General features: G+C 40.3%; 1 protein-coding gene and 1 pseudogene across 3 annotated transcripts in view; one reads left to right on the plus strand and one right to left on the minus strand.

Moving 5' to 3' along the window:
• The window catches only part of ULK4 (unc-51 like kinase 4), a 651,081-nt gene that overhangs the window by 89,430 nt on the left and 534,467 nt on the right, over positions 1-27,184 (plus strand). For all 3 annotated transcript variants that reach the window (XM_069088326.1, XM_069088324.1, XM_069088325.1), the window contains exon 18: positions 22,809-22,916. In XM_069088326.1, coding sequence (XP_068944427.1) covers positions 22,809-22,916 — 108 coding nt within the window. The remainder of the gene's footprint in view (positions 1-22,808; positions 22,917-27,184) is intronic.
• Positions 15,429-15,982, minus strand: LOC138161426 (small ribosomal subunit protein eS19 pseudogene; annotated as a pseudogene).

The raw sequence follows: 27,184 nt of genomic DNA on the forward strand, positions 1-27,184 counted from the left end.
GTCTCAGACACTCCCTGGCTTTCAGAGTGTCACTCGTTCTTTCTCTCTCTTTCTCAGCTTTCTCATCTGTTATGTGGGGATAATCATAACATTTACCTTACAGGGTTTTTGTGATGACCAAATGACATAATACAAGCAAGTGTTTTACTGTCTTCAAAGTTACTGGCCATCTCTTACTGACCAAATCTGATTGTCCCTTCTCAGGTGTCAGCCTTTCCTCTGGATTTTTGTGACTGTTCTTTCTCTGTCCACTCTTCTCAGTCTCTTTTATTGTATCACTGGCCCCCTCAATGTTGGCATTCCCCAAAGCTCTGTTCTGTGCCCCTGATCTTCTCTCCCTTGCTGACTTCATCAGTTGCCATGGGCTTAATGACTATCTCCATCCCCAAGACTCCCAGATCTGTATGTCGAGCTTTAATCTTCCTTCTGAGCTCCAATCCTATCTCACCTTTTGAACATTTCACACTGTATATCCCACAGGCATCCCAAATGCAACACACCCAAAAGAGAATTCATTGTGTCTTTCTCCCCAAACTCCCTTCTATTTTCAGAGCAATTTCAGCTGAGTGATGAGTGCTGAAACCAAATTGCAAAAGGATGATTGGTAGGAGCTAAGTGGTCAGGCATCATTTATTTTTACCACTGTCATGAATAGGAACCATCCGAGGAAGGAGGGAAACTGGCTGTGCACCTCTTTGATAAAGGCTACTTCCCAAGTAGCCACCAATTTTCATTTAAACTACATTTTACTCGTAATCTGGAAGGGGTGTTGCTACAGTTTGGGGACTTAGGAAATATGATGGGTAGAATCAGAAATGGAATTGCAGAGAAATGGGAAAGAAGGTCTCTCACCCTTACAGTAAAACCTATAAACAGGATTGTTAAGCTCTCCCCTAATCCTTGGGGTTGGGGGAATTCTCTTTCTGAGGCAGCTGAGAGGTGTAGCAGAGACAGGGTCAGAAGCAGAGAGAAGGCCATCATGGCTGCTCCTCAGAGTCATGGAGGGAGAGTAAATTCCAGGAAGCTTTGGAAGAGCAGTTGGGGCCAGGTCATGGAGAGCTTTAAATATAAAAAAGTGGGGCTTCTATTTTGTCCTGGAGACCATAGGGAGCTGTTGGACTTGGTCGAGTAGGGAAATCACATGGTCAGGTCTGTGCTTATGAAAATTACTTTGGCCGCTGTGTGCAGAATGGAGCAAAGAAGAGACCTGAGGAAGGAAGACCAATCATGAAGCTACTGCAGTAATCCAGGCGAGAAGTGTGGGGGGCCCTGCTTTTCCTATACCTTTCAGTCAGTTGTTTAACTGAAAATGTGTTCTGCAGTAGAAAATCATTTGTCAAACCCTGCCTGTTTTCTTCTGATAGTTTTTTTTTATATCAAGTTTACCTTTGATACCATTGCAGAGGAATTTGTCTAGAGATTTTATAGAGATGAGAAAGTAGGCATATGGACTGGTAGTGACTAATGTGCATTCACTTGCCTTTTTTGGGGGTAATACCATAATCTATGGCTTTTTCTAATCATCTGTGATCTTTCTTTCTCTCAGATATCTTGAAAACTGAGCTCTAAGGCTTCCAAAATTGTGTTGCTTTCAGCACCGATTTCTTTTATGTATACTTGGGCTAGTCCAGATGTTCCTTCTGTTTTTATCCTCTTTAGCCCTACTTTTGTTTCCTCACTTCAGGGACTGAGATGTTAGAGTATAAATATGGCGGTTCTCCCAACATCCATGATGAAAGTAGATTGGGGTAGAAGCCCTGATGGTTCATTTTCATTTCTTTGTTGTTACTTTAGGTTCAGCTATAAATGCTCATCTGCTTCCCTGGGTCTCATATTAAGCTTCTGCAAATTCGTTTTCTCCTCTACCACTTGTCCCTATTTTACAAGACAGTATTGTTCCTCGTCTCCCACTGTCATCTTTCCCAAAATTGTGCAATGAGTTTATATACTGAGTTCTACACTGATGTCATCCTTGACTGATCTCCTCGCTTGGCAGGGAACAGCAAGTGTTTGTTGGCAAAGTTGATTTCTGGGCTATTTTAGTTTTCTTGTGATCACTGTTTTACATTACTTCTCTAGGAAAGGGTTATAATCACTGTCAATGTATTGTGCTCATTGTTTTATATTTCTTCTAGGAAAGAGTTATACTCAATGTCAGTGTATTTTCCATTTCCCATTTTTCAATATCTATGGCTTGTTTATGTTGTGTTGGAGATATAATTATATGATTCTTTTCTCATCTTTTAACCACTTTGTTTGATGTTGATTTTGACCTTTGATCAAACTACAAAGACAGATGGTCTGCCTTCACATAACTGACTAGGGAATGACTTCCCTTTTGGTAACCAATTTTTTCCTCTGTCTTATGTTAGAGTCCATTTCATTTTTTTGATGCTTGCCATGTCCAGTGAACTCTGACTATCTTCTTGAAGAAAATCTTTGTGAAGCATGAGGGTTCTGAGTAGTCCATAAGTCTTTGGTCCTTTCATTCCTCATTTCTAAAGTGTTTCCCCTCCCCCCATTTAAAAAAATCTTTTCCCCTTTGTATTACATTTATGTGAGACTCAATTTCATGTGTTCTTTAATTGCAGTATCACTGGCCTGCATGCGGTCACTGGCCCACTGTCTGTCACCTCCAGGATTATTCATGGGGATGAGAGATGCTCTCTTGATAACTTGTTTTGTGCTGCAAGAGAGAGATCCCCTTTTTTCTGCAGTTTTGATTATCTGAGATAATGAAGGGTTTTGGCTTCTTGCCCCTCAAAGGTAGTGATGGCAGCAGCTGGGTCTATGCTCAGTTCATTGTGCTAAGGGGATAGGGGGAGAAGATGAGGAGATAACTATATTTCTACCATAAAGTTTTCTCTAAAACTTCTAATGACCTCCCACTAAAGGACTTCCATCTGCTATCCTTCAGCTGTTACTGGCTACAGAGCACCAGTGACTTCCAGTTTATTGGTATCTAGAGGCATCAGGCAAGAAGATGCCACAAGCTTGAAGAATTCAATTCGATAAACACTTTTTAAGCCTTTGCTATGTACAAGCCCTTGGGCTGGGTGCAGAGGATATAGCGTGTTCAAAAATGAACTCATTGTCTTCCCCCTCAGGCTCTCTCCTCTTCCAGTTTTAAAAACCAAACGGAGGATTTCATATTTGATTCTGGAGGCAGTTGGGAGTATATTCAGTACACTGGAATATATTCAGTACATTGGAATGTATCCACTGGGGTGTATCCAGTACACTGGGGTGTATCCAGTACACTGGAGTGTATTCAGTACATTGAAGAGTATTCAGTACTTTGGAGTGTAGTTGTGTTTGTCCTTCCATCTTGAAGACAACCGTGACATCAGGGAATGATGACATGACTTGGAGTTGACTTTGGTTTGACTGAGGAAGGGCTGTGCAAGGTCACTGGCCTCACTTTCTCCTCCAGAGCCTTCTAGGTCCAGTGGCTAGATATTCATCAGGACGACTGGAGATGGCCCAGGACGCAATGGGAGACCCTGGCCCTTGTAAGCTAAGGTCTTTTCACGTTCTCACTTTGAACAGTGAGGTGATATAGACCTATGCTTTAGAAAGATCAAGTGGACAGCTTCTCACCTTCACTCTGAAACAGTGAGAAACATACAAATAAAGTAAAAATATAGTCAAATAAAGTTGGGGGGAGGAAAGAAATCTTATTGCCTCTAGGGCAAAACCCAAATTCTTTAAATTGGCACTTAAGATGTTCCTTCAATAGCTCTTGCCTGGCTTTTCTTCCTATTTTTTGGTATTCTTTTTTTGCAGTTCTTTCTTCCAGCCAAACTGATGTTCCTAGAACTCACTGTCTTCTGCCTCTGTGCATTCACCAAGGCATCCCCCTTTCCTCATTGCTACTTGTTAAAATCCCTATTCTTTAAGGCTAGACTCAGCTATTAACATATGAATGAAGCCTTCCTTCCATGAAGGCTGAAAGTGTGCTCTCAGCTTTCCTCAGGGTACTTTTTATGGGTCTTTCCTTTGTCCTCATCCCTCCCAACCTGGGGTTAGATTTAGCTGTGTACATGTCATGTTCTCCTGGTTTAATGCAGGCTTCTTGATGGTCCTTTAAACATTGTTGTATCCTCTGTTCTTTAATAAATATTTATGGCATTAGATTACAGGAAGTAAAAACCTTAGGAATCAATTTCTAACTTTAAAATTTTAGGCTCAGTTGGGTAATGTGGAGCTCAGTGAGGACTTCTAATAAAAGTTGGTCTCCAGAAAAGAGGTTATGAGCTTAATGAGGATTGTGTGTGATCATTGCTTCTATTCTTAGTAGGAACGAAGTTCGAAGTCCTCAACTCAAAAAGCATGAATTTAGCATTTACAGTGAGTCAGACACTTTCTCTATGGGCTGGGGAGCCTAATACAAGCCCAAATAAAGACAGGCCCTGCCCTCAAAGGGCTTTCATTATAATTGGCTTAGAGGTCACCTAAAAGGAAGCTAGAAAGGGGAGAGAGTCTGAAAAGTCTGGAGTAGAACCTGGAGAGCAATAAAGGTTGGAAATTCCCCAGAGACCGTAGCTCTAGGCAAAAATCTCAGAAATTTCCCAGCTCTGGAATTTCATTCCGTGTTTATAACTCTAACTTTATATTCATTCATACCTACATTTTAAAAAGATTCAGTCCCAATGTAGGGAAAGTAAATTAAGTCTGTGCAAATATCAGAACTATGGCCTTTCATAACTGTAGGCATGTCTATAATTTCAGGTCTTCATGACTTTTCTAAAATAGATCATAGAACTGATTCAATATTTTCATCTCTTTAGACTCTAATAAGGCTTAGTCTGGCACATCTGAGATTGAATCACATTTGACCTTTTAAAGTAGAAAATTATGAGTCTAGAAGTAGCTAGAAAAAACATGATTTTATCCTGTGGAAGCTCATAGGAAATTAGTTTTGATTTGAAAGAAGCAGATCCCATTCCGTTTGGGGAGTTCCAGTACTGTCTTAAATAATTAATCACATTACTTTATGAACCAATACATTTCAAGAGTAAAAATGTCACAGACAGCTTCTCTTTGTGGATATACAAGCATGGTTCCCTCTTACTTATCAAAGCTGTGGGTCTACATCTTGCTCTACAAATAATATTTCAGGAACATTAAAAATACTTTATTTTCCTTAATTAGATTTTTTGAAAACTCCATTCTTGAATATTTTTTTTACATTCAAATTGTCTCAATACGAGAAGAGATTTTTGCTTTTTCATGGAAATATCTCAGAGAACAGCAGATAGACATCATAATAATAAGATTTAAAGTCTTTAAAACTTTGGGTTTTTTCCTTTTCTTCTGTTTAGTGTTGGCATTTTCAAATGCTATTTTATCTTGGACAGTGAAAGGCTTTCCCCCCCTTAGTATATGTTATTTATGTGTTATATTGGCCCATTCCTTTTTCTAGCTTTCCTTTTTTTAATATTTTCACGTATTTTATGTGCTTATTAAAAAGTAGCAAATGCACAATCTATACAGATGTCATTATTTGAGAAAGACTGATCTGTTTAGTGCTGAAAATATGTGCTGTTTACTTTTGCAACCAAGTGAGAATACTTTATTCAAAGAAATGTACAAGTTGTTTTGGCATCACCAATACCCATGACATGATATGTGGCTATTTACAAGACTGAGCTATAAAGCAATTTCTGTTATGCTGGAGGCACAGACAATTTTTTTTTATCTCTATTAAGGGTCTGCAACATTAAAAATGTGGTTTAATTCCTAGTAATATTGACAGCTAATGTTAGTGGATTAAGAAATGAGAAATGTCATAAATCTGCTGCTAACTTCCTCAGGTTTCTTATGAACAGAAGATGATGGTGACTTTAGAAATGCAGAAATTGCAGAAACTTTTATGATGCTTTCCAAGATTGGGTTATTTTAACAGTATTCAGATGCTTGACTCAGTCTGTTTTTTCTTAGCAGTGTGAGTACCACCCGCAGTGGGGTATAGATTACAACCCGTACATGCCACCTTATTACTGCTCTTGTCGCTGTTGAGGTCCACCCCACTGTTAGACTTGGTTTTTGCTTCATCACCAGCTGACCTTTTCCAGTCATCCCTCTTTCCACTATCTTTTATGCCTGATTCCATGTTGCTAATATACTGCCACCTCTTTACACCCCTCATTCATCTCCATTGCCTTTTGGGTGAGCCTCAAGGCTGATTCTTTACAGAGAGTTATGGTTCCAATCCTGTTTCTGGCATTTACCAGATAATGTTTCATTGGAAACCACTCAGAGATATGTTTCATTGGAATCCACTCAGAACTATGGTTTCCTCATCTGTAAAACTGGAATAATCATTTCTGTAGTGCCCTCCCTCACAGGCTTGTTGTAAGGCTCAGATGAGATAATCTGTGCAAAGTGCTCCATAAATGTTAAATCACCATCTACATGCCTACTGTAGTTACTCCATGATATACAGCCACATAACGTTCCTGGGAGAGTATTGGATGTCAGAATGATAGGTTTCAAGGAGAAGCTTTGGGTTAATAAAAGGCTTATGCATTTTTTACATGTATTCCAGCCTTCTCTCTTACTCCTATTCAGTTCTGGGATCAGTTCATTGTCTGTAGGCAGTATCTGCCCAAGATAGATGTTCTCGTCAACCAGCTCTCTGGTCTATTCCTCAAACTATGTCTTCTCTTCCCACTTGTGTTTTTCTTGTTTGGCTGTTTGGGTCAGATTCTTATGAGTGATTATAGATCTCCTCTGGGAGGTTCTGAAGTACCCTACGACTTGCTGCTACCAGAACGTGCCATCCATAAACGGAAGGGACGTCTAGTCTAGAGGAAAGCTCTCTTTGATGTAGACTCTTCATTGGGCATCCCTCAGGACAGTGGCCAATATTTTTGGTAAGAATATTCTAACTGGTTTTATGTTGATCTTGACATCAGTAATTGGGGACCATGGGACAAAATCATCTCATATATTTCTCAGTATCTTAAGTATTTTTTTAATGTAAAAAGTACATTGTCACTAAAGTGCTTCTGTGATGTCTCATAATGTTGTGAGATGACGCTGTGTTTTTCTGTCAGACTTCTGGTAGATTCTGTCATGATGGAAAATCTTGAAATAAGGCCCCAGGGACAGCTTCTGTCTGCCTTTTGTGGATTAGTTATCACCAGTGGGAGGGACATTTAGGGATAACTTCCTTGGCCATCGCGACCCATGTTGTTTGCCCTGGGAAGAGTGGGCTCAAACTCGAAAGTACAAAAGGAATGAGATACACATGTAGAGAACACATATGGCTAAAAGGCCAATTTACAATCCTGGTTATTGGGAATCCTTTCCCTCCTTTGTGGAGGGCTCATGGCATTCCCTTAGGTGTGTCTCTTGGCGAGTCTCTGAGGATTGGTACCATGGCATATCCATCTCAAGATTGCTGTTTTGTCCCCTTTCAACGCTTGTGACTTCTGCTTCCTGCTCTGCTGAACTCTGTTACCACTCTAGTCCCTATTCAATCTTCTGACAGGACTTCAGGTACACTCAAATTAATGTGATTGTAGAGTGATGAGGAGAGAGAGAGACAAGGAGAGAAAGACAGAGACAGACAGACACTTTTCTCCCCTCCTGTAAGTCCCTGTAACATCAGTAGATTGTTCAGTTGCTGGATGGATCAAACTGACAGATTGGCTTGCTGTTTTACCCCCTAACCCCATGGAATTTGATTGATTTTCTTCAACCAGTCATAGGATATTTCCTGTGTGGTGTCACCTTCTTTCATCCAGTGACCCAGAGTCCCTATAATCCTTACAAATTGATTACGGACTTCATCATACCTAATTTACTTTTGATGGATTCTTTCCAGATGTCTGAGCCTTCTATGATTACTTAGGGTAGGAATGAATTCCCATACTTACACCAATAAATAACACTAAAGTTTACTAAAAATTTCTGTCTTCAACTGTGATTTCCTCACATGTAAAACAGGAATAATAATATTTATTCTAATGATACTCCTCTGTCTTTGGGCTGGTTCTTGGGTCATTTTCATTCTTTTCTTCCAATTCTTTTGTAGATTTACTCCATCTTCTTTCCATTTACACCCACTATTTTGCTTCAGCCCAGATACTTCTCCTCTGGCCCACTGTAGAATAAAAACACCCTTCCCAACCCTTTTGTCCCAGAAATAAGCACATTAGTCTTTTTGAAGTTTTCTACACCTCATGATTTTTTTTTTAATGTCTTGTTAGTAGCTATAGGGAAATAAGCAGTAAGGACCACAAACTAGGAGGCTAGACTTTTAAGAAATATCATAATGAAAATGGTCACTGTTATTCACTGCTAGATATATAAATAGAGCTAGGCTCAGATCTTTTCCCAGGCCCAATCTTGATTATTGTCCTGTACAAACTTACTAATTTACAAATTTACTAAGTTTACTTCTGTCTTGAGGAGGAAGAGGACAGTGATGACCCTTTTGAATTCCCAACCCCTAACTTGCTTTGTAATAGATTTTTCTGTTTCAGCTCAGTTTTGCATTTTTCTGTTATTCTTCTTGATGAGTCTCCAAAGGGCTTCTCTCATGATAGTTACATTAAGGTGGAGAGGATGGAGGGGACCTGAGGTCTGTGACAAAACACTGATCTTCACTTTTCCCCAACATTGTAATGTAATGCCAAGGAAAGGCAACTTCCCAAGGTTCAGAATACCAGCATAGGTGCTCTCCATTTTATTCAGTGACAAAGTAAGAACAGAGAAGATCAAAATATGACATCATTCAAAATACAGCATTTACTAAGTGTGATTAAATAATCTCCAAGTACTACCCCACCCCAGGACCTTCCATTCATTCAATCAATTACAAAGTCCCTGTTCTACATACTACTCCACCCCTAGGCTGTACCTTCATTTAGTCCATCACAAAGCCCCTCTTCTCAAATGGAGATTAGTTTCCAATCATAAGTAAAATACATTCATTTGTTCAATCACAGAACACAAAAAGGTCAAAAGTTCCCCACCCCTGGATCATAATTGAATCTACCCCAGAGTTACAACAAGTTTAAGCACAGCACTTAATACCCAAATGGAGGTCTTTTCTTCATCTTGACACCAGGTAAGTTCTCAGCAATCTTTGTTCCTGGGGAGAAAAAGCTTAGCAAGGCCACAAGATACATTGCCAGTCTCTTCATTAATTCATCCTCTGTCTGCAGAACAGTCCTAGGATCCCTGAAAACATTAGCAAAACCCTCTCCCAGGATTTCTGTAAACATACAACAAGAAAATCCTTCTTCAGGGCTTCTGAACCAACAGAAAGGTTCCCAGACTCCTGCAACAACAGCACTGTCCTTCACCAGTGGACAGTATTCACTCTCTGTCTGCAGGACAGTCTCAGTAGCTCTGAACCAACAGAAAGGTTCCCAGACCCCTGCAACAACAGCACTGTCCTTCACCAGTGGACAGTATTCACTCTCTGTCTGCAGGACAGTCTCAGTAGCTCTTAACCAACAGTCAGGTTCCAGGACTTCTTCAACAACAGGACTGTCTTTCACCAGTGGACAAATCTGGCAGAACAACATCAAAACAGACAGACAAAGTACCAGTAAAACAGCCATGTCTCTTCAGTCCTTGGCAGCTCCGGGGGCAGGTCTCAAAAGTCCAGGGCAATTCAAAGTGGCCCTCAGCAATCCTCTTAGTCTCTCTCTGCCTCCACAAGTGCTGCTTCCTAAAAGTTCTTCTGCCTCTCTCCTGTGTCTCTCCAAATCTACATCACCAGCTCCTCCCAGTTCAGGACTTTCTTTTCACATCAACAAGTCCATCCCACAGGTGGGATTAACAAGCTCTGGGTTTTAACACAATCAATTTGAAAACCAAGCCAATACAGGGAAATCTTTAAATGCCATTACTATCACAAACATACATTCCTCTGCCCTATCCAGTCACTTATTTATTCAGTGAAAATCAAGTAGATCAAGCATCTTCTCTGTGTAGAACACTCTCAAGACCCTGAGGGAGACACAGACTTTAGGCCTCTTCCCTCCTGGGACAGCCAGGCAATGAGTGCAGGAAGTCTAGCCTCGCCCCTCTCCAACCCACCCTCCAGCAAGCTTCCCAGCTGATCCTCTCAAAGCTTTGGCCTGACCACATTGCTAGGCTGTGCAAGAAACTTCAGTGAGTCCTGTCTACATCAGCATAGAATACCGACTCCTCTTCCATTTGCACCCTTACAGTCTGGCTCCAGCCCATCTTCCCATGCTCATTGAGACATTACTCTTCAACATGCCCCTGAGGCTCCACCCCAAATGGCTAACTTGCCCTTCCGTGAACATGATATTCCCTCTCCCTCCTCAGTCTTTGCACAGACCACACTCTCCCTCCCCTTCTCCACATCTTCTTGTAACTCTTACCTCCCCTTTGACGGTCTGGTCAAGTGAGACCTTTCCAGGTTCTTCCATCATTAATGCTCCCTCCCAATTATTTTACATTTATTTTGTTTGCATTTCTCTATGTCTATTAGCTCAATAAAGTGACAGTTATTTAAAAGCAATTTTATAAAAACAGCTGGCTGTCTTCAGGCTATCTATTGGTTCTCTGATGGCTTTTCAATCCAGTGAGCATTTATTAAGCCTCTCTCCTATCCCTGGCATAGAACTTGGTGCTGGGGACACAGAGAAAAAAAGGAAGCCATTGCTATGGCTATATCACCCATCCAGTTAAACAATATACATAAATATGCACAATCAATATTTTCCCTCCCTTCAAAGTTCAGTTCAAAAGTTGCCTTCCATTGTGCTGTTAGAATGCAAACTCCTTGAGGGCAGCCAGCAACTGCTTGATTTGTCTTTGTATAAGAGGTGCTTTAATAAAGACTTGTTGGTAAGTAGGTAATTGACTGCCTATGTATGAATGGCAGAAGTTACATGGACTGGCTGAGAATTCCCAAATCCTGCATTAGGATTTGAGCCATGTACAAAGGCCGCTCTCCATCCTCATTTAGTGTCCACTAAATTCTATGTCCATTTCTGCCACTTATTATGGTGACCCTGGATGAATCAGTTGACCTTTGTAGGTCTTAGGTTCCTAATCTATAAAATTAGTGGACATTCCTTTTAAAAATTAATTAATTTTTAGTTTTCAACATTCACTTCCATAAGTTTTAAATTTACTTCTCCATCCCCCCTCCCTCCGGAAGATAGCATGCAATCTGATATGGGCTCTACACATGCATTCCTATTAAGCACATTTTCACATTAGTCATGTTGCATAGAAGAATTATAATAAATGGGAGAAACCATGAGAAAGAAACAAAACAAAACAAAAAGGAAAATAGTCTATTTTGCTCTGCATTCCAACTCCATAGTTCTTTCTCTGGGTATAGATGGCATTTTCTATCATGAGTCCTTTGGAATTGTTTTATATCCTTGCATTGCTGAGAAGGACTAAGTCTCTCAAAATCAGTCCTTGCACACTGTGGCTGTTACTGTGTGCAATGTTCTCCTGTTTCTGCTCATTTCACTCAGCATCAGTTTATATAAGTCTTTCTAGGTTTTTCTAAAGTCTGCCTGTTCATCATTTCTTTTTTTTTTTTTTTTGCTTTTTTTGGGGGGGGTGTAGCGGCAAGCACCCCAAGCATCCTCAGGGTTTGCTGCCAACACAGGTTCTTAGATCTACTTTGTTAAAGGAAAGCAACTCAAAATGGGTTAACAAGCTTGCTTTAATCAGTCAAACATATATCGTTTACCTCGTTCAGGGGAAAAAGGTCAGCACCCTGAACTTCAAAGTATACAGGCAGAATTATCAAGACAGAAACAGATCAAGTAGACAGCTTTCCAAACCATCCAACCATTACATCCATACCAAATCAACATCTGGGTTTTTCAAAGCCGGGGGGGGCTCTGGACAACGGCTTCCCAGAATCCAGATCAAATCACAGAACACTTCTCAAAGTGAGCCCCAAAACAAAGCTACACATCAGGCCTTATATACCTTTTCCTGGCTCAGAGAATGTAACTTATTGACTCACTGACCAATCAAGAAGTATCTACTGAAAAACAAGCCTCCCACCCCAGGCTCCAGGTGCACTTTAGCCTAGGGGCAGGGAAGATCTTAAAAATTTACATTCCCATTACAGGGGGGGAGCAATTGGGGTTGAGTTGCCCAAGGTCACACAACTAGTTTGTGTGTGTTAAGCGTCTGATGCTGGATTTTAACTCAGTTCCTCCTGACTCCAGGGCCAGTGCTCTATTCACTGCACCACCTATCTGCCCCCTGTTCCTCATTTCTTATAGCACAATAGTACTCCGTTACATTGATATAACACAACTTGTTCAGCCATTCCCCAACTGAAGGGCATCCCCTCAATTTTCATTTCTTGGCCACCACAAAAGAGCTACTATAAATATTTTTGTACATGTGGGTCCTTTTCCAATTTGTATGTTCTCTTTGGGATACAGCAGTAGAAGAGGTATTGCTAGGTCAGAGGGTATGTGTATTTTTATAGCCCTTTGTGTATAGTTCCAAATTGCTTTCCAGAATGGTTGGATCAGCTCACAGCTCCACCAACAATGAATTAGTGTTCCAACTTTCCCACATCTTCTCCAACATTTATCATTTTCTTGTTTTGTCATGTCAGCCAATCTGATAGGTATGATGTGGTACCTCAGAGTTGTTTTGATTTGCATCTGTCTAATCAATAGTGATTTAGAACATATTTTCATATGACAATAGATAGCTTTAATTTCTTCCTCTGAAAACTGCCTGTTCATATCCTTTGACCATTTATCAATTGGGGAATGACTTGTATTCTTGTAAATTTGACTCAGTTTTTCTATATATTTTAGAAATGGGGCCTTTATCAGAGTCACTAGCTATAAAAATTATTTTCCAGTTTTCTGCTTCCCTCCTAAAGTTGGTTGCATTGGCTTTGTTTGTGCAAAACCTTTTCAATTTAATGTAATCAAAATTATCCATTTTGCATTTCATAAGGTTTTCTATCTCTTCTTTGGTCATAAATTCATGAGTGGATATTCTTAAAGGTCTTTTTAAATTGTAAGATTCTACATTTTAATGTGTTTGTTAATTGAGCAAATCTGAAAGGACACAGAGTGCTTGACTATTTTATGGTGTGTATTTCTCTGTGAGGTCTCAGAGCCTTGGTGTGGATCTTACGAAACATGTAATGCTAATAGGATGGCAGTCTCTAAATTGTTTTCTGAAACCTGAGAAAGGAGTCAAAAGACATAAGGACAAAAACTGTCCTTCTGAACTATGGATTCAATGGACTAGATTTATTAAAAGCAAAAGAAACGACATGTTAGAATGTTTGAGCAAGAGTTAGAGCCAATTTTACACAACTGTGAAGATGTGACTTTAAGACCCATAAAAATTTGTTATTTCAGTATTCCCCCCCCATTCACCCCAAGATATGTAGTAAAAGAAAAATCTGGTGTACTTGCATATTAGCATATTTTATAATAATTATGTAATGGTCTTAAATTCTCAGCATCTCAAGTACTTTGTCTATGATATTGTATCGAAGCAAGCACTAAGATACCAATTCTTCTACTCTTTGTGAATAGTTCAGAGGACTGTCATCATTGAGGCATTTATTTACTTAATTCCCGTTGCTCTTGCATGCCCTTCAAGAGAATTCAGGAATATGAGAGTAGAGAAGTTATGAGCAGGTTTTGCTGTTCCGTGAACTACTTTTATAAATAAAGGATCATATGGTCTCCCCATCCCTTAGATATTTGAAGTTCAAATGATTTTAAGCAAAACTTTGATGCTGATTTAATTAATTTGGTTGGAGGGAGTGGGACAGCAAAGAGATATTTGTGAAGGGAGGCAGACTGGAAAAAGGCAATCCATTTTAAGCCTAGTCATCAAGTGGGAAGTGAACTCTTATGTCTTATTTTATTTTGTTCATTATCCTTTTGAAAATAATGACTATGATGTCACAAGGGTCTATAGTATATTATGCGGAGAAAATATAAGAATTTTTCCAATATTAACTTTCTGAATAGAAGTTTAGGAGTGTGAATTTGAGGCCTTCAGGTGACTCTGTGTTGAAAATTCCTCTAGGTTCATTACTCTTTGTAATTGCTGCACATCTTCCTCTTAGAAAATAGCAGGTCATTTCTTCTGTCTAATGGGATTTCAGCAATGAATGACTTTGATAAAATGGTATTGATAATTTCTATCTTTGCAATGCCCTTGGTTTATGTGAAAGGAAGACTTGAATTAAATTTTATGAAAAAAGTTTTTATTACCCTCTATTTCAAAAAGTAAAAATTGAAGCACCTTAATTAAGAATGATATACTGTATACCTATACTAAAATGGCTCCATGATGGGGCCTTTGACATCTGCTGTGTATTGTGTAATATCTCACATATGTCTCTGAGCACGTGCTTTATCTGTTTTTAACATCTTTAGTAGAAGAAACCAGACGTTTTCACTGAGGTAGTTTTTAATAATATTGCCCCAAATTATTATGTATTACTTCATTACCTAATGTCTGACTGTCATAATTTTTTTTGCAAGCAGCTTCATTGGCCTTCTGCCATTTTACTGTGCTTTTGATACCTTTAATGCATCCCTTCACACGTTTTCTAAGACCTGGGGATTGTAAGTCTGAGCTGGCTGTGCCTAAACAGCAGTTTTGCCTCTTTTGGGGAGCAGTCACCTGCAGTGTTGATCCCCAGATGCATGGGTTTTCCATCCAACCAGTTTTAAATGAGCTTGTTTGTAAACTCTATTATTAAGATCCACTTACATAATTAAATCTTGGTTAAGTTCTATGTGCAACAGACCCTTTTAAAACTAGCTGTTTTCAATTCCTCTAATTTTACAAACTATAAGATTAGATACTAGTGTTCTTCAGGTTTAATTAATAGTTCCCTTGAAGATTATTAAAACTTTTAGCTCATTACAAATTTTCTACATTCCTGTCTGATAGAGACAGCAGGTCAGAGTTTATCTCTGTTGGTGATTCTTAAACTTTATTCTCTAATTAGGACCTGTCTGCTGTTTGAGCCAAGTCAGTGGCTCCACCACGGGGTGCACAAAAACTTTCCTGATTATAACTCTCTAAGTTATCTTACTTCGTCAAAATGGAACATGGCTCTGCTTAGTCCCGTGACTCTTTTCTCCTCTAATCAAAAGAAATTGGTAATTAATGAAGGATGAACATGACTTCATTTCTTCTGCGGTTTCTCTTTGATTACCACTTCTTTTTCTGAGTTAGGCTGTTTAATACAATCTAAAATACCATGAAACTAGTTAATAATTCGTTTTTTAGAAATTTCTTTACCAAAGCTTCACGTAGCCTCATATAAAGGGGAATACCCCCTTTTGACACTGAGTAAACATTTAATGTGTTTTTTCATTTATTAACCCCCTAGAAATGGGGGTTAATCTCAGACTGTAGTGGTAATGAATCTTTCCTTTCTAGCCACTGATATCTTTTTTTTTTTTAAGAACAAGGCAATTTATTAATGAATCTGGTGTGGTTTGTCCTAATGTTTCTTGTTGGCAGCAGCCACCTGTCCGGCAATTCTGTCCAGGTCTCTCTGTCCCTGAGGTGTCAGTTTCCGGCCCCCATCCTGGTCCTTCTCCACCATCTTGAGCCCCTCCAGAGCCTGCAGGACCCTCCGGGCCACGCCCTTGGAGCCCCGGCTGAAGTGGCTGGGCATGACGCCGTTGCGCTGGCGCCCCCCGTAGATCTTGGTCATGGAGCCCACGCCGGCGCCGCCAGGGAGGTACAGGTGCCGGGCAGTGGAGGCCGTTCGCGTGTAGAACCAGTTCTCATAGTAGGGCGCCAGCTCCTTATGCTTGGCCAGCTTGACCGTGTCCACCCATTCGGGGACTTTCAGCTTCCCTGACTTTTTCAGGAAGGCGGCCAGGGCCCGCACGAACTCCTGCTGGTTCACGTCCTTCACCGTGACTCCGGGCATCGTGCGGGCTCTGCGCGGCCAGCCAAGGGTAAGCTAGCCACTGATATCTAACAGTAAATGCCCTCTAGATGTAAAGGTATGTGGCAGTACCTCTTTTTTTCCTCACTAAAAAGCAAAAGCAGAAGCCAGTGCTTATTTTACCATCCAAATGGGTTTTTTGAAGGATATAACTGGGCAAGTACCAAGATAATGGGTAAGAGTGCTGGAGTGTGTTCTCATATATGTGGAGGGCAGACGGTTAATTTTTATCAGTAGTAGGACATGAAGTTAGATTATTCTTGCTTCAATAGAGAGGAAACCCCCCTGTAACTTCTAACATACTTTGTCACTAAAGTATTACTTTTGATGTGACCTTGAAGGTTGAGGTGTGGGGAGGGGAGGAGGTAATTGGCTAGGGTTAGATGGCCAAGCTCTAGGAAAGTCTTTGAACTCATGATTTGAGCAGCTCAGCCTTGACGACAAGGCACATCTGGGGGGTGTTTCAATAAACTTGGGAGGGGAAATAATTTAGATTGTAAGTTCCCTGAGGGCAGGGACTATCTTTTGCCTCTTTTTTTTATTTCCTAGGCTTAGACCAGTGCTTGGCACATATGAGACACTTAATAAATATTATTGATTGATCAGAGGGCTTAGTGTGGATTAGTACAAGTTCCCTGAGAATGACCTTGAACAGGCTACCCTTATTTTAGAGTGGGGAGGCAAAACCTTCACATAAAGCTTGTCACAAAAGTTACAAAAGGGGAAAAAAATGTTGTATTTTTACCAGGCAAATGGAGAGTTTAGAGATGATTATTGTTTACTTTAACAAAAAATTTAAACTTAAGATGAAAGCAGGAAGGGTTATATTGTGCTACCTTTAATATGTTTTTCTTCTGTTGAAGAAAGGAATCTCCCAAAATGTGTGTTTTACTGGATTTTCTGTATAAAATGCTCAGTAAATTAATACAGTCCCATACAGTGGCTTGGTTCATCACTCGGTCTTATTTGTGCTTTCAGGAATTTGTACAGTAGCGACACCTTGGATAGTGTGGTGGGCAGTAGCAGTCACAAAAGGCCTTGGTCATAAAAAAAAGTCTACTCATCATAGATGTGGGATTTTAGTGCTGGTTATCTTCTCTTTTGTTTATAGATGAGGAAATGGAGACTTGAGATATTTATACATATGGTTTATGATTAGAATGAATGAATGAATAAAACGAATGAATATAAAAGCACTTATTAAATGTTTACTTTGTGCCAAAAACTGTGTCAGCTGCTGAGTGTACAAGTGAAACATCATCCTGGCTCCCAAAGGGCCTACGCTCTGCCTGGGAGAGACAGCACAGGGAGGGTGGTTCAGCTACAGTGTGCGTGGGAAAGCACAGCAGTCCTGAGCTTGCATCAGCAGGACAGACACCAGGCTTCAGGCTCCTTTGCGTGCCTTGGGGTGTCTGTACCCCAGGGTAGGGAGCCCCAAGGGATTCTGGGTTCTCTCATGGCTCTTTTTCAAAGTTTTTTATGACAGGGCCATAGAAGTAGACAAGGAAGGCACTGGGAGGTCATTTTATTCAGACCCCTCATGAAGGCCTGGCAGGGCTCAGGTATGTAAAGTGCCTGCCCAAGGTCCCTTAGAGAGTATGAGGCAGAGGCAGGATCCTCATGTTGTCTGACTTCAAGGCAAGTGATTTTCCACACAGCCATGCTGCCTCTTCTGCTCTGTCCTGCTAAGTACTATGTGGATGTCAGCTCTGTCACAATAAATTATTCTGATTTTTAGATGATAGGAGCAATCAGTCAATTGATAAACATTTATTAAGTGCCCATTACTAACTATTCCTGATTTGTATTTGCTGCCAAGAGGAAATGCAGTGGAAAGAATGCTAGATTTAAAGTCAGTTTGCCAGGTTTCACTTCCTTGCACTGCCACTCACTGCCCAGATGATTTTGGGCAAGCTGCCTCTCCCAGCCTCAGTTTTCTCCTGGCTGAAATGAGGAGAGGGGTTGGGTTAAGTGGACTCTGACATCCCTTTCTGTTCTGGGTCTCAGATCTTGATCTTCTGTGACCTCACATACTTCACATTCACTTCCTGAGGGGAAATTAGTAAGTTATTCAGTAGGAATATGGGAAGAGCACCCCCCAGATGTGCCTTGTCGTCAAGAGGCTTCTGTCTCATCTGAGAGGGAGCAGAACAGCACACTTGATCAGAATCCCTCTGGAGAGAAATCAGCTGCAGGATATTCTAGGACAGAAAATGCTTTTCTCTTGTGGTGCTTTTGGGGGCTTTGGGGAAGAGCAGTAATAGTGTAAGCTAAGTCCAGGGAATGGTAACTAAAGAGAATAGCTTAGTTTGAGATGACTTAATTTAGGGGGTAGGTCATTTTTTCCATCACTTTTTATTACTTTGGTACATTACTAATAATCTGGTACATTCTCTTTTCCCTTGTAATATGTCCTAAAAAATCCACTTCTCTGGTCCAGTTGTTCTGGGAAATAATTTTGGAATTTGCCAAAAAAAAAGTCACTAAACTATATATGGCCTTTGACTCAAAAATACCACTATGGAATATTTATAAGGTTAAAGAGAGAGAGATGGGTCCCCAAAATTTAAAGATATTTATAGCAGCACTTTATGTAGTAGCAAAGAATTAGAAGGAAATCAGGTGCCCATCAACAAAGAAATAGCTGACCAGGTTGTGGAGTTGGTAAATATGGATATGATATAATATTATTGTACAGCAAGAAATAATGACTGGAGAACTAGGAAAAACTTAGGATGATTTGTATGAACTTATGTGAAGGGAATTAAGCAGAATCAGAACCGTTTACATGAGGACCCCAACAATGTGAAGGGAAGCAACATGGAAAGACAAATTCTTATCAATGTAATAACTCATGATTACTTCAGAGGACTGATGGAAAGCTTGTCTGGCATTGAGGTGGTGGATTATGAGTGTAGTATATGTTTTCATACATGACCATCAATTTATTTTGCTTAACTGTATTTATTTGTTCTAAGAGAGAGTCCTGTGAGAGAGTGGAGTCATTAGGAAGCGATCATGTTTAAAAAAGACAGCAAAAAGATCTTCAAGAAAATTTTTGAAAAGGTTTTCAGGAAGAGTTAGTTGGGCCAAGATGAAGAGGAATAGGGAACCAATATGGCAAGGGGTAACTTGGAATGGCCTACTATAAGATTAGTACCTTAAATTATAACTACCTCCAAGTTTTAAAAGGCATATGGAATTCTTGTGTTTTTAACTATTTTCCCCTATTTTCTCTCAGTTACTCAATAGTGGTGGCTATTACAGACCTCTCTCCTCCTGTATTTACGCCATCTCCTCTCATGTCTCGTTAGCAGAGCCTCTAATCTACTTTATGGAGAAAGAGGCCATTGAGCATGGGCTTCCTCATCACCTATTGCATACCTCAAGCCCATTCTTTTTCATCTTCTGTTCTTAGTTGTTGTGAGGAGAACCCTTTGTAGACTTTAAAGATATTCAGATATAACTATCCAAAATCATTTAGTTGTAGAGAGAGACAGATTGATAGTGAGGACAGAGAGTCAACCTTGAAGTCTGGAGGACCTGGTTCCAAATCCTCCATCTTACACACCCTCTCTGTGTGACAGTGATTGCCCCAGAAGGTTTTCTAAGACTGTTTCTTGCAGAGTAGAGGATGATACACAGCAGTAGAAAGAACAATTTCAGGTCTAATACAGGTTAATAAAAAATATTATTAAGACATTTAAATGTATCCTATACTCAGGCTCTTGAAGAGGAATTAAATAATTTGTTTGGAAAAAAGTAAGCTTTTCCCAAGAAAAATTTGTTGTGTCACTGGGTATGAATTTGTACATTTTCTTTAATTTCAATTATATTGGAGGTTTGAGCAACAGTCTCTGGAGTACACAGAACGTATCTGTCCATTAGTGAATTCTTTGAGGAGTCCCCCCCAAGTCCCCCATGTCCCCCACGTCTCTTGTCATTAGAACAATGACGTTGCCCTGATGCTCTTGTTCTCTTTCTGTTCAGAACTGAAGGGTTTCATGCTGACTCTGAGGGTGGTTTCTGATAATGTCCATATTTCATACAGAGCTGAATTCACTGTTGGTATAAAATAATTTAAAAATTTTTATTAATGTTAGGAATACATGATTTCTATTTGGGCTATTTTTCTTTTTTAGTTCTGTATTTTTTTCATTGTCTAAAATGGGGATTTCATCAGTTTAGGGAACTCTGTGAGGAAATTTCCCCTACCAAAGCAGATCTACAACTGCCCTGCAACTTCTGGTCTTAGGATGAGGTCACGGGACATCGAGCGATGAAAGGACTGACCGAAGGTCATTAGCCTTCTAACAACTAAGTCATACAGACTCTCTGCATAATTGTGTAGTCTTGTATTGTTGTGTTCAAACTGGCATGACTTAGCATCGCATAGGAGAAGCCAACGTTACATAAATAAATATCAGCAAACTCCCCATTAGCAGAAATATGAGTGACAGAAAAGAAAAAGCCTGCACGTGACAAAGGTTCCTTTAGAATATTTCTGTATGTACATGTGTTGAATTGTTTCTTGGTTTTGACTTCTCCAGAGTAATTTTACCACTTGGAAAAGGCTTTTGTAGCCATTCTTCTGCTCTTGGATGGCCCAGTGAAGTCACTAAGAAAGGTGTTTGCAGCCTCACCGTCCTGTAGTGCTGTTTGTCACTTCTGTCCAGATCTTCCCATAAGTATTCCACAGGGTACCTACCTAACTCACCACAGTTCATTTTAGTGTGCTTTTATTAGCTGCCTCCTGTGTGTAAGGCAGAGGCTGAGCCCTGAGGATGCAGAGCTGTCCTTGCCCTCCCACGCCTTACCTGTGTGCTGGCAGCCTTCACTTGACCCCTCGGTATTGCATAGGTACCAGCAGACCATATAGGATGTCCATCAGTTTATGCCTTGATCTCTTTACCTGTCTGACCCATCTGCTTTTTAAGAAGGCCCTCTCTAGAATGCTATTCTTCACACTACTTTCTCAGCATAAGTGTTTGTTAGTAATATGCTGCAGCTTATTCATGGCCACCATTGTCTTTTGGACAGTTCAAACTGGATCTCCTAAACACATTTCAAACTCATTGTATCTGAAATTGAATTCATTTTCTTCTCCACAAAACTTCCCTTCTTACAAACTCATTTATTTCTTTAGAAGGTACCATCAACCTTCCCATCTCCCAGCCTTATAACCCAGGCGCCACCTTTGACTTCATGCTTTCTCTCACCCCACATATTCAATTTATGGACAGCCCTGGCCATTTCCACCTCTGCTCTGTCTCTCAAATCCAGCCCCTTTTCTCTGCTCAGCCAGCTCCAACCTTGGTTCATCCTCTGAGCATCTCTCACCTGGATTATTAGAACAGTTTCCCGATTGGCCGTCCTTCCTCCAGTCTCTCTCTCCTATAGTCATGCTAGTGCCAAAGGGGTTAAGCAAAGATCTTAACAGGTGACTCCTTTACTGACCCAATTCCAGGAGCTTCCTGTTTCTTCTAGGATAAGATACCAAGTCCTCTCTTTTGCTTTTAATGCCCTTAACAACCTGGTCTCAACCTCTTTTTCCAGTCTCCTTGGCCTACTCCCTTTCCTGTGCTTTTGTCCTTCGTTGTCTAAAACTGGGATTTCATCAGTTTAGGGAGCTCTCTGTGAGGAAATTTCCTCTACCAAAGCAGATATACAGTTGCCTGCAACTTCTGGTTTTAGAATGAGGCCAGGGGGCATCGAGAAATGAAAGGACAGGTCCAAGGTTGTTTAGCCAGTAGGTATCAGGGCCAGGTTTTGAACCCATGCCTCCGTGCTTCTGTGATCAGCCTTCTAACAACTAAGTCACACAGCCTCTCTGCATAGTTTGTGTAGTCTTGTATTGTGTTAAAACCTGTATTATTTAGCATTGCATAGGACAAGCAAACATTACATAAATAAATATGTCAAACTGGCCTTTCCTCTGTTCCTTTCACAAAACATTTTTTGTCTCCATGCTTTTGTGCAGGCTGTCCCCTAAGCTGGGAGTGCCTTCTCTCATCACCTTTACCTACCAGAGGCCCTCTTTATCTCCAAGACATAGGCCAGATATCATCTGCTACCCAAAGTCTTTCCTGGTCCCTACAGCTGCTAGTTCCTTCTCTCCCAAAAGGCCTTATGTTTAATCAAGTTTCACTTCTTCATACTTATTCCCTTTATTTATTTTCTATACCTGTATATGTGCCTTTTGTCTTCTCCGTTCACACATAATCTCTGTTCATTTGTATTTGTATTCCCAACACCTAACAATGCCTTGATACATTGCAGGTATTCAGCAATGCTTATTGATGATTAGTAGACAGGGGCGTGTAGTTGGTACCTATGACTTATCCTAACTGATTAGGATTGGGGACTGGGAAGGTGAAGGGGAGGCCTGGCGGAGGCTATGTTAGTATAGGGGAGGTAGAGTATTGAATAGTCAGAACTGATGAAGTAGAAGAGCCAGTCGATTAAGCAAACCCCAAGTTCTGCTTGCAGTGTTGGTGTTGTTAGAGCGTGTTCCCTCAGACCTCTGTTCCAGGTGATTTAGTGCGTGGTGCGATGGTGGCTCCTGAACTTTGGGAAAACTGGAGGGGCTTGGAGCATTGTTGGTGAGGTGCGATCTCACCAACATTGCTGAATGCTTTAGCTTGGGTGATAAGAGAATACTGTGTGAAAATAGTATATTATTTCACCAGATAATTTTTCCCACACAGATGTATTTGCATTTCATTCTAGAATATAGTGCCTATCCCAGCTGTTTTTAAATTAGCTCAGAAAAGAGAAGGCAAATCGTGTAGAGTAAATTATCCTTTACATATAGATTAAAGGCTAGAGCAAATGTGATAATATATTTTGTTTACTTTTTTGTCTCTTTCAGGCAGTTACTCTCTTAACTGAACTAATTAGGGAAAACTTCAGGAACAGCAAATTAAAACAGTGCCTTTTACCGACACTTGGGGAGCTCATCTACCTTGTAGCTAGCCAGGTAAGAATGTCTGATTAACTTTATGACTCTGGGTAAAATGTCGTGAATTTTTTTTTCAGCAGAGAAATAATTACTCTATAAAAATGTTTTGGCTTTATGCCTTCAGAGCATGCCTAGGGAGCTTGGCTGGGAAGGTTACCCTTCAAGACACATGCTGATTGAGAGACTCTCTAGTGCTGTTACTTTAAAGTGTGGGACATTCTCAGGTCAAATATTTGAATTGATGAACTGAAAGTCCCCCACGTGCTCTCTAGATGCTGCCATCTTGGATTCCCTCATGTGAGAGAAGACATTGCCAATATTTGCTGTCCGCCTCTGGGGACTGACGCCTCTCTAACCTGAATTCTCGTGTCCTTTGTTGTTGTTTTTGTTTATATTACCCTAGTTGTGTGATTCTAGGTCTGCCAGAGCATTCATTGATCTGTATCAACTTAATATAAACCTCTTGATGTTGCTCTGGATTTTCTGCATTTATTATTTCATGTAATTTCTTAATATTGTCATTTAAATACTGTTTTCATTGTATTCATAGATTATTTTACCATTTTTTAATTGCTAGATACCCACTTTGTTTTCAAATTTCTGCTGCCACAGAGAGTGCTACTGTGGACATTTTTGTATTTTTGCAGCTGTTCTTTGTGTCTTAAGCCCAGAAGAGAGATCAGGAAGACAAAGGGTACAAAATCGCTGTGTAACTTTTCTCACATCCTTACAAATTGTTTTCCAGTGTGCTCTACCAACTACCTGTCTTCCCCTAGTCCCTCCAACAATCTGTTCCTCTTTTATGGTTGTGCTATGATCACAATTGGTTTAATTTGCATTTCCTTTATCATTAATGACTCAGAATATTTTTTCACATTGTTGTTTATTGCACTTCTTCCTTGGAAAACTATTTGTTCATTTTCCTTTGACTAATTTATTTGTTAGAAAATGGCTCTTAATTATAGATTTGTGCCAATTGCCTTTATAGCTCAGCTATCAGATTTTTATCTGAGATAATGCAGTAAGGATTTTCACAGTTAAAAGTTTTATCTTATTGTTCAAATTATATTGATTTTGTAAAAAACAGTCATTCAGTTTTGTGTAATGAGAATTTTCTGTTTTATCTCTTGTATACTCTTCAATTTCTTGTTTGGTTATGAATTACCCTCCTGACCCAAGTTGTCTTTAGTTGTAAGAGGGACTTCCTTCTATTTTATGTTTATTTATTTGTGATGTTGTGTGGGATAAAGACCCCAAAGACCCTTAACCCAAATACAACTCAGAGGTTTCCAGGTAGAAACAGAAGCTGTTTATTCCTAAACAAATCTCACAAGAGTTGGGTGTCACCTACCCAGAACATACACCAATGTAGGAAGACAAAGTACAAAATCAAGTAAGCAGTTATATATCCTTGTACAAACAATCCTAGGACCACCCCCAAATCCCCTCCCCAGTAACCGGATCTTTATTCCGATTTGTGGGAAGGTGTGTCCTTACAATTCTTTTACCCAGTACAAAATAATTTATCAGAAGTAAGCTTATCACAGATTATGTATTACTTTTTCTTGTTTACCAAAAAAGCAGACAATTTACAGAAACACCTGGCAGACATATTATTTTTTGCAAAAAGTAGGCAATTTATAGATCACTTGTTGCTTTTCTTGTTTACCAAAAATAGGCACCTGGCAGATATATTATAGAAAAATAAAATTTAGGGGAGGCCAGGTAGCACAGCGAGTAAGAGCACCCGCTCCAGTGTTGAGAAGACCTGGAGATCGAATCCCGGGCTCAGACACTTAGCATCCACCCAGAAACACCTGGCCATGTAACCTTGAGCAAGTTACTTAACCCCAATTGCTTAGGGGCGGCCAGGTGGCTCAGCGAGTAAGAGCATTGGCTCCAGTGTCAGGATGACCTGGATCAAATCCGGGCTCAGATACTCAGCACCACACCCAGAAATAACTGGCCGTGTAACCTTGAACAAGTTACTTAACCCCGATTGCTTAAAAAAAAAAAAAAGAAAAAAAAAAGAAAAATAAAATTTAGGCCTAGCTCAATTTTGGTGACTGTCTCCTTTACTTTATGAAAATATTTTCCCTTGTCCCACTCAATCCCTCCTCTTTCTTTGATACTTGAAAATTTCTTATGCCAGGATTGGCAAGTTTCTTCAGCTTTCCTATTAATTTCTCCCATCCCTCCATCAGGACCCAACCTTTCTACTTTTTGATCAACCAGTTCCCATTTTTTGTCCTTTTAAAATCATTAGGCAGACAGACTCATTGGTGGGACCCTCAAATCTAACCAGTTGGGGGAGGGTCTTCTGTATAGTGTTGGTAATTATACAAGGGAGGCATACAGGGAGCAGTAGAATTCCACCTGCTGCTCTTAATAAGAACCATAAGGCTTGCTTCCACCAGGTTCCTTCAAACCAGGACCCCCACGGTAGATTAAGTGGAGAGGACCAAGTCTGCACTGGAACATGGGCAAGTTTTCTAATTTCTTGGTTAATATCTCTCAGTTTGTCCCACATCATTTATCTTCATGCAGCAAGTAGATACCACATGTGGTTTACCACAGACCCCTCCTTCCTCTGCCAGGAGATAATCTGACACCAGCCTATGTTGTAAAATAGCCTCTAGACTTTGGTCTGCATATCTGGATAGTAAGAAAGTAGTTTGAGTGGTTTGTTTAGCAATGATTTCAACAACTGCTTGGAGTCTAATGATTCGATTCAGCATATAAACCGGGGTCTGGTAGTCCCAGCTTCCATCTTGTGCCCATGTTACAGGCCCATATTCTTTCACAATTCTTTCAAGTGGCAAAATGTCTCCCCACCCATTTGCATCCCATGTACTAGCAATAGAAGCATCAATGGCTCATTTTTCCCTCTCTAAATCATCATGTATTTTTATTCCCAAGTGTTTACCTTCTTGTCCTGGGAGAAAGAAAAATATGGATCTTACTAGTCCAACATAGCAACTTCCAATCCAGTTGGGGGAAGATGTGTATAGGCGGTGAGGCTACCCACACAATAGTGTCCTTTTAGAGCCGGTCAGGGTACCTTACTCTGTGGGAAGATTGCAGATACATTGCCATGGACGATGGGGTAATACCGTAGGTCTTCAAATCCTATAGGCCCTCCCCAAAATGTTGTATCAGTTTTGTTATATCAGCACTTCCATAGCTGAAAATCTGTTCTTTACTGACACCACTCAATCTTGTTTCTAAAGGGCCCAGGGACTCCGGAATCTGTTTTGTCATCCTGACTCCAAAACTATTTAAAGTATCCAAAGTGGGAATTATTATCCCATCCCTAATATCGATGGGGAATAGTAATGACTCCCTGATTCTGACTAAGGTCTTGACACTTAAATATAGTGATTAGAATATGAGATTCAGATTTACTTTTGGTGGTTACCTGGAGGGGAGTATGGCAAGACTAAAAAATGCAATTCACCCAAACACCAGGGTTAAGTTGGATATGCATGGAATTCCAGCGCTGCTTTACCATAGAACAGTTAGAGGTTATTACCTCTCTTCTCCCTTTAAGAGGCCACTTGCATTGACTTCAACCTAGATCCTTCCCTTGATCATCCTTGGAGAGGGGAACAATAAAATTCTCACCCTTTACCCCCAAGATATTGAGGAGGTCCTGGGATAATTCAGTTCCTTTTGGTAAATGAGTTATGGATGACCTGGCAGTTTCAATATCAATTAAAAACACTATTTCTTCCCCACTAGGTCCCACCCTTAAATTTATCAAGGGCTCTGGGTGGGCTATATCTTTGAACCCCTGACACCCCTAGTCCTCTGACTCTTGTCAGGGAATAGATCTTCTGATTAATCTGCTGCTGTGGGCAGTTTCTAGCCATATGATCCTCCTTTCTACACTCCCAACACACAAGGGGACTCCTCTCTTTTTCCTTCCTCTCCCACTGTTGGGGTACTTCCTCTTTGTTTCTCACCTCCTGCCTACTCTGGGACCTTTTCCACTCCTCAGGACCTTCCTTGTGGTCCATAGTCTGGACAATACTCTGGACTGTCTGGAGCCTAGTATTAAGCTTATCCTTCTGCCTCTGCTTTTCCTCTTCACTCCTCACATAAACCCTGGTAGCCTCCTCTGATAAACTTTCTAGGGTTCTAGTGTTCCACTTATCTATTTTTCTGAATTTTTCTACTGATATCTGGCCATGCATTAGTTATAAATTTTAGTTTTAACATAGTTTCTGTGGCAGGATCATTCATATCTAAGCCTGAGTATTTTCCCATGTTCTCTTTTAGTCTTT

This window comes from Petaurus breviceps, unplaced genomic scaffold (assembly GCF_028583685.1).
Source record: "Petaurus breviceps papuanus isolate PSGF00001 unplaced genomic scaffold, PetGlider_PUasm1.0 185, whole genome shotgun sequence".
Taxonomy (NCBI): Eukaryota; Metazoa; Chordata; class Mammalia; order Diprotodontia; family Petauridae; genus Petaurus; species Petaurus breviceps.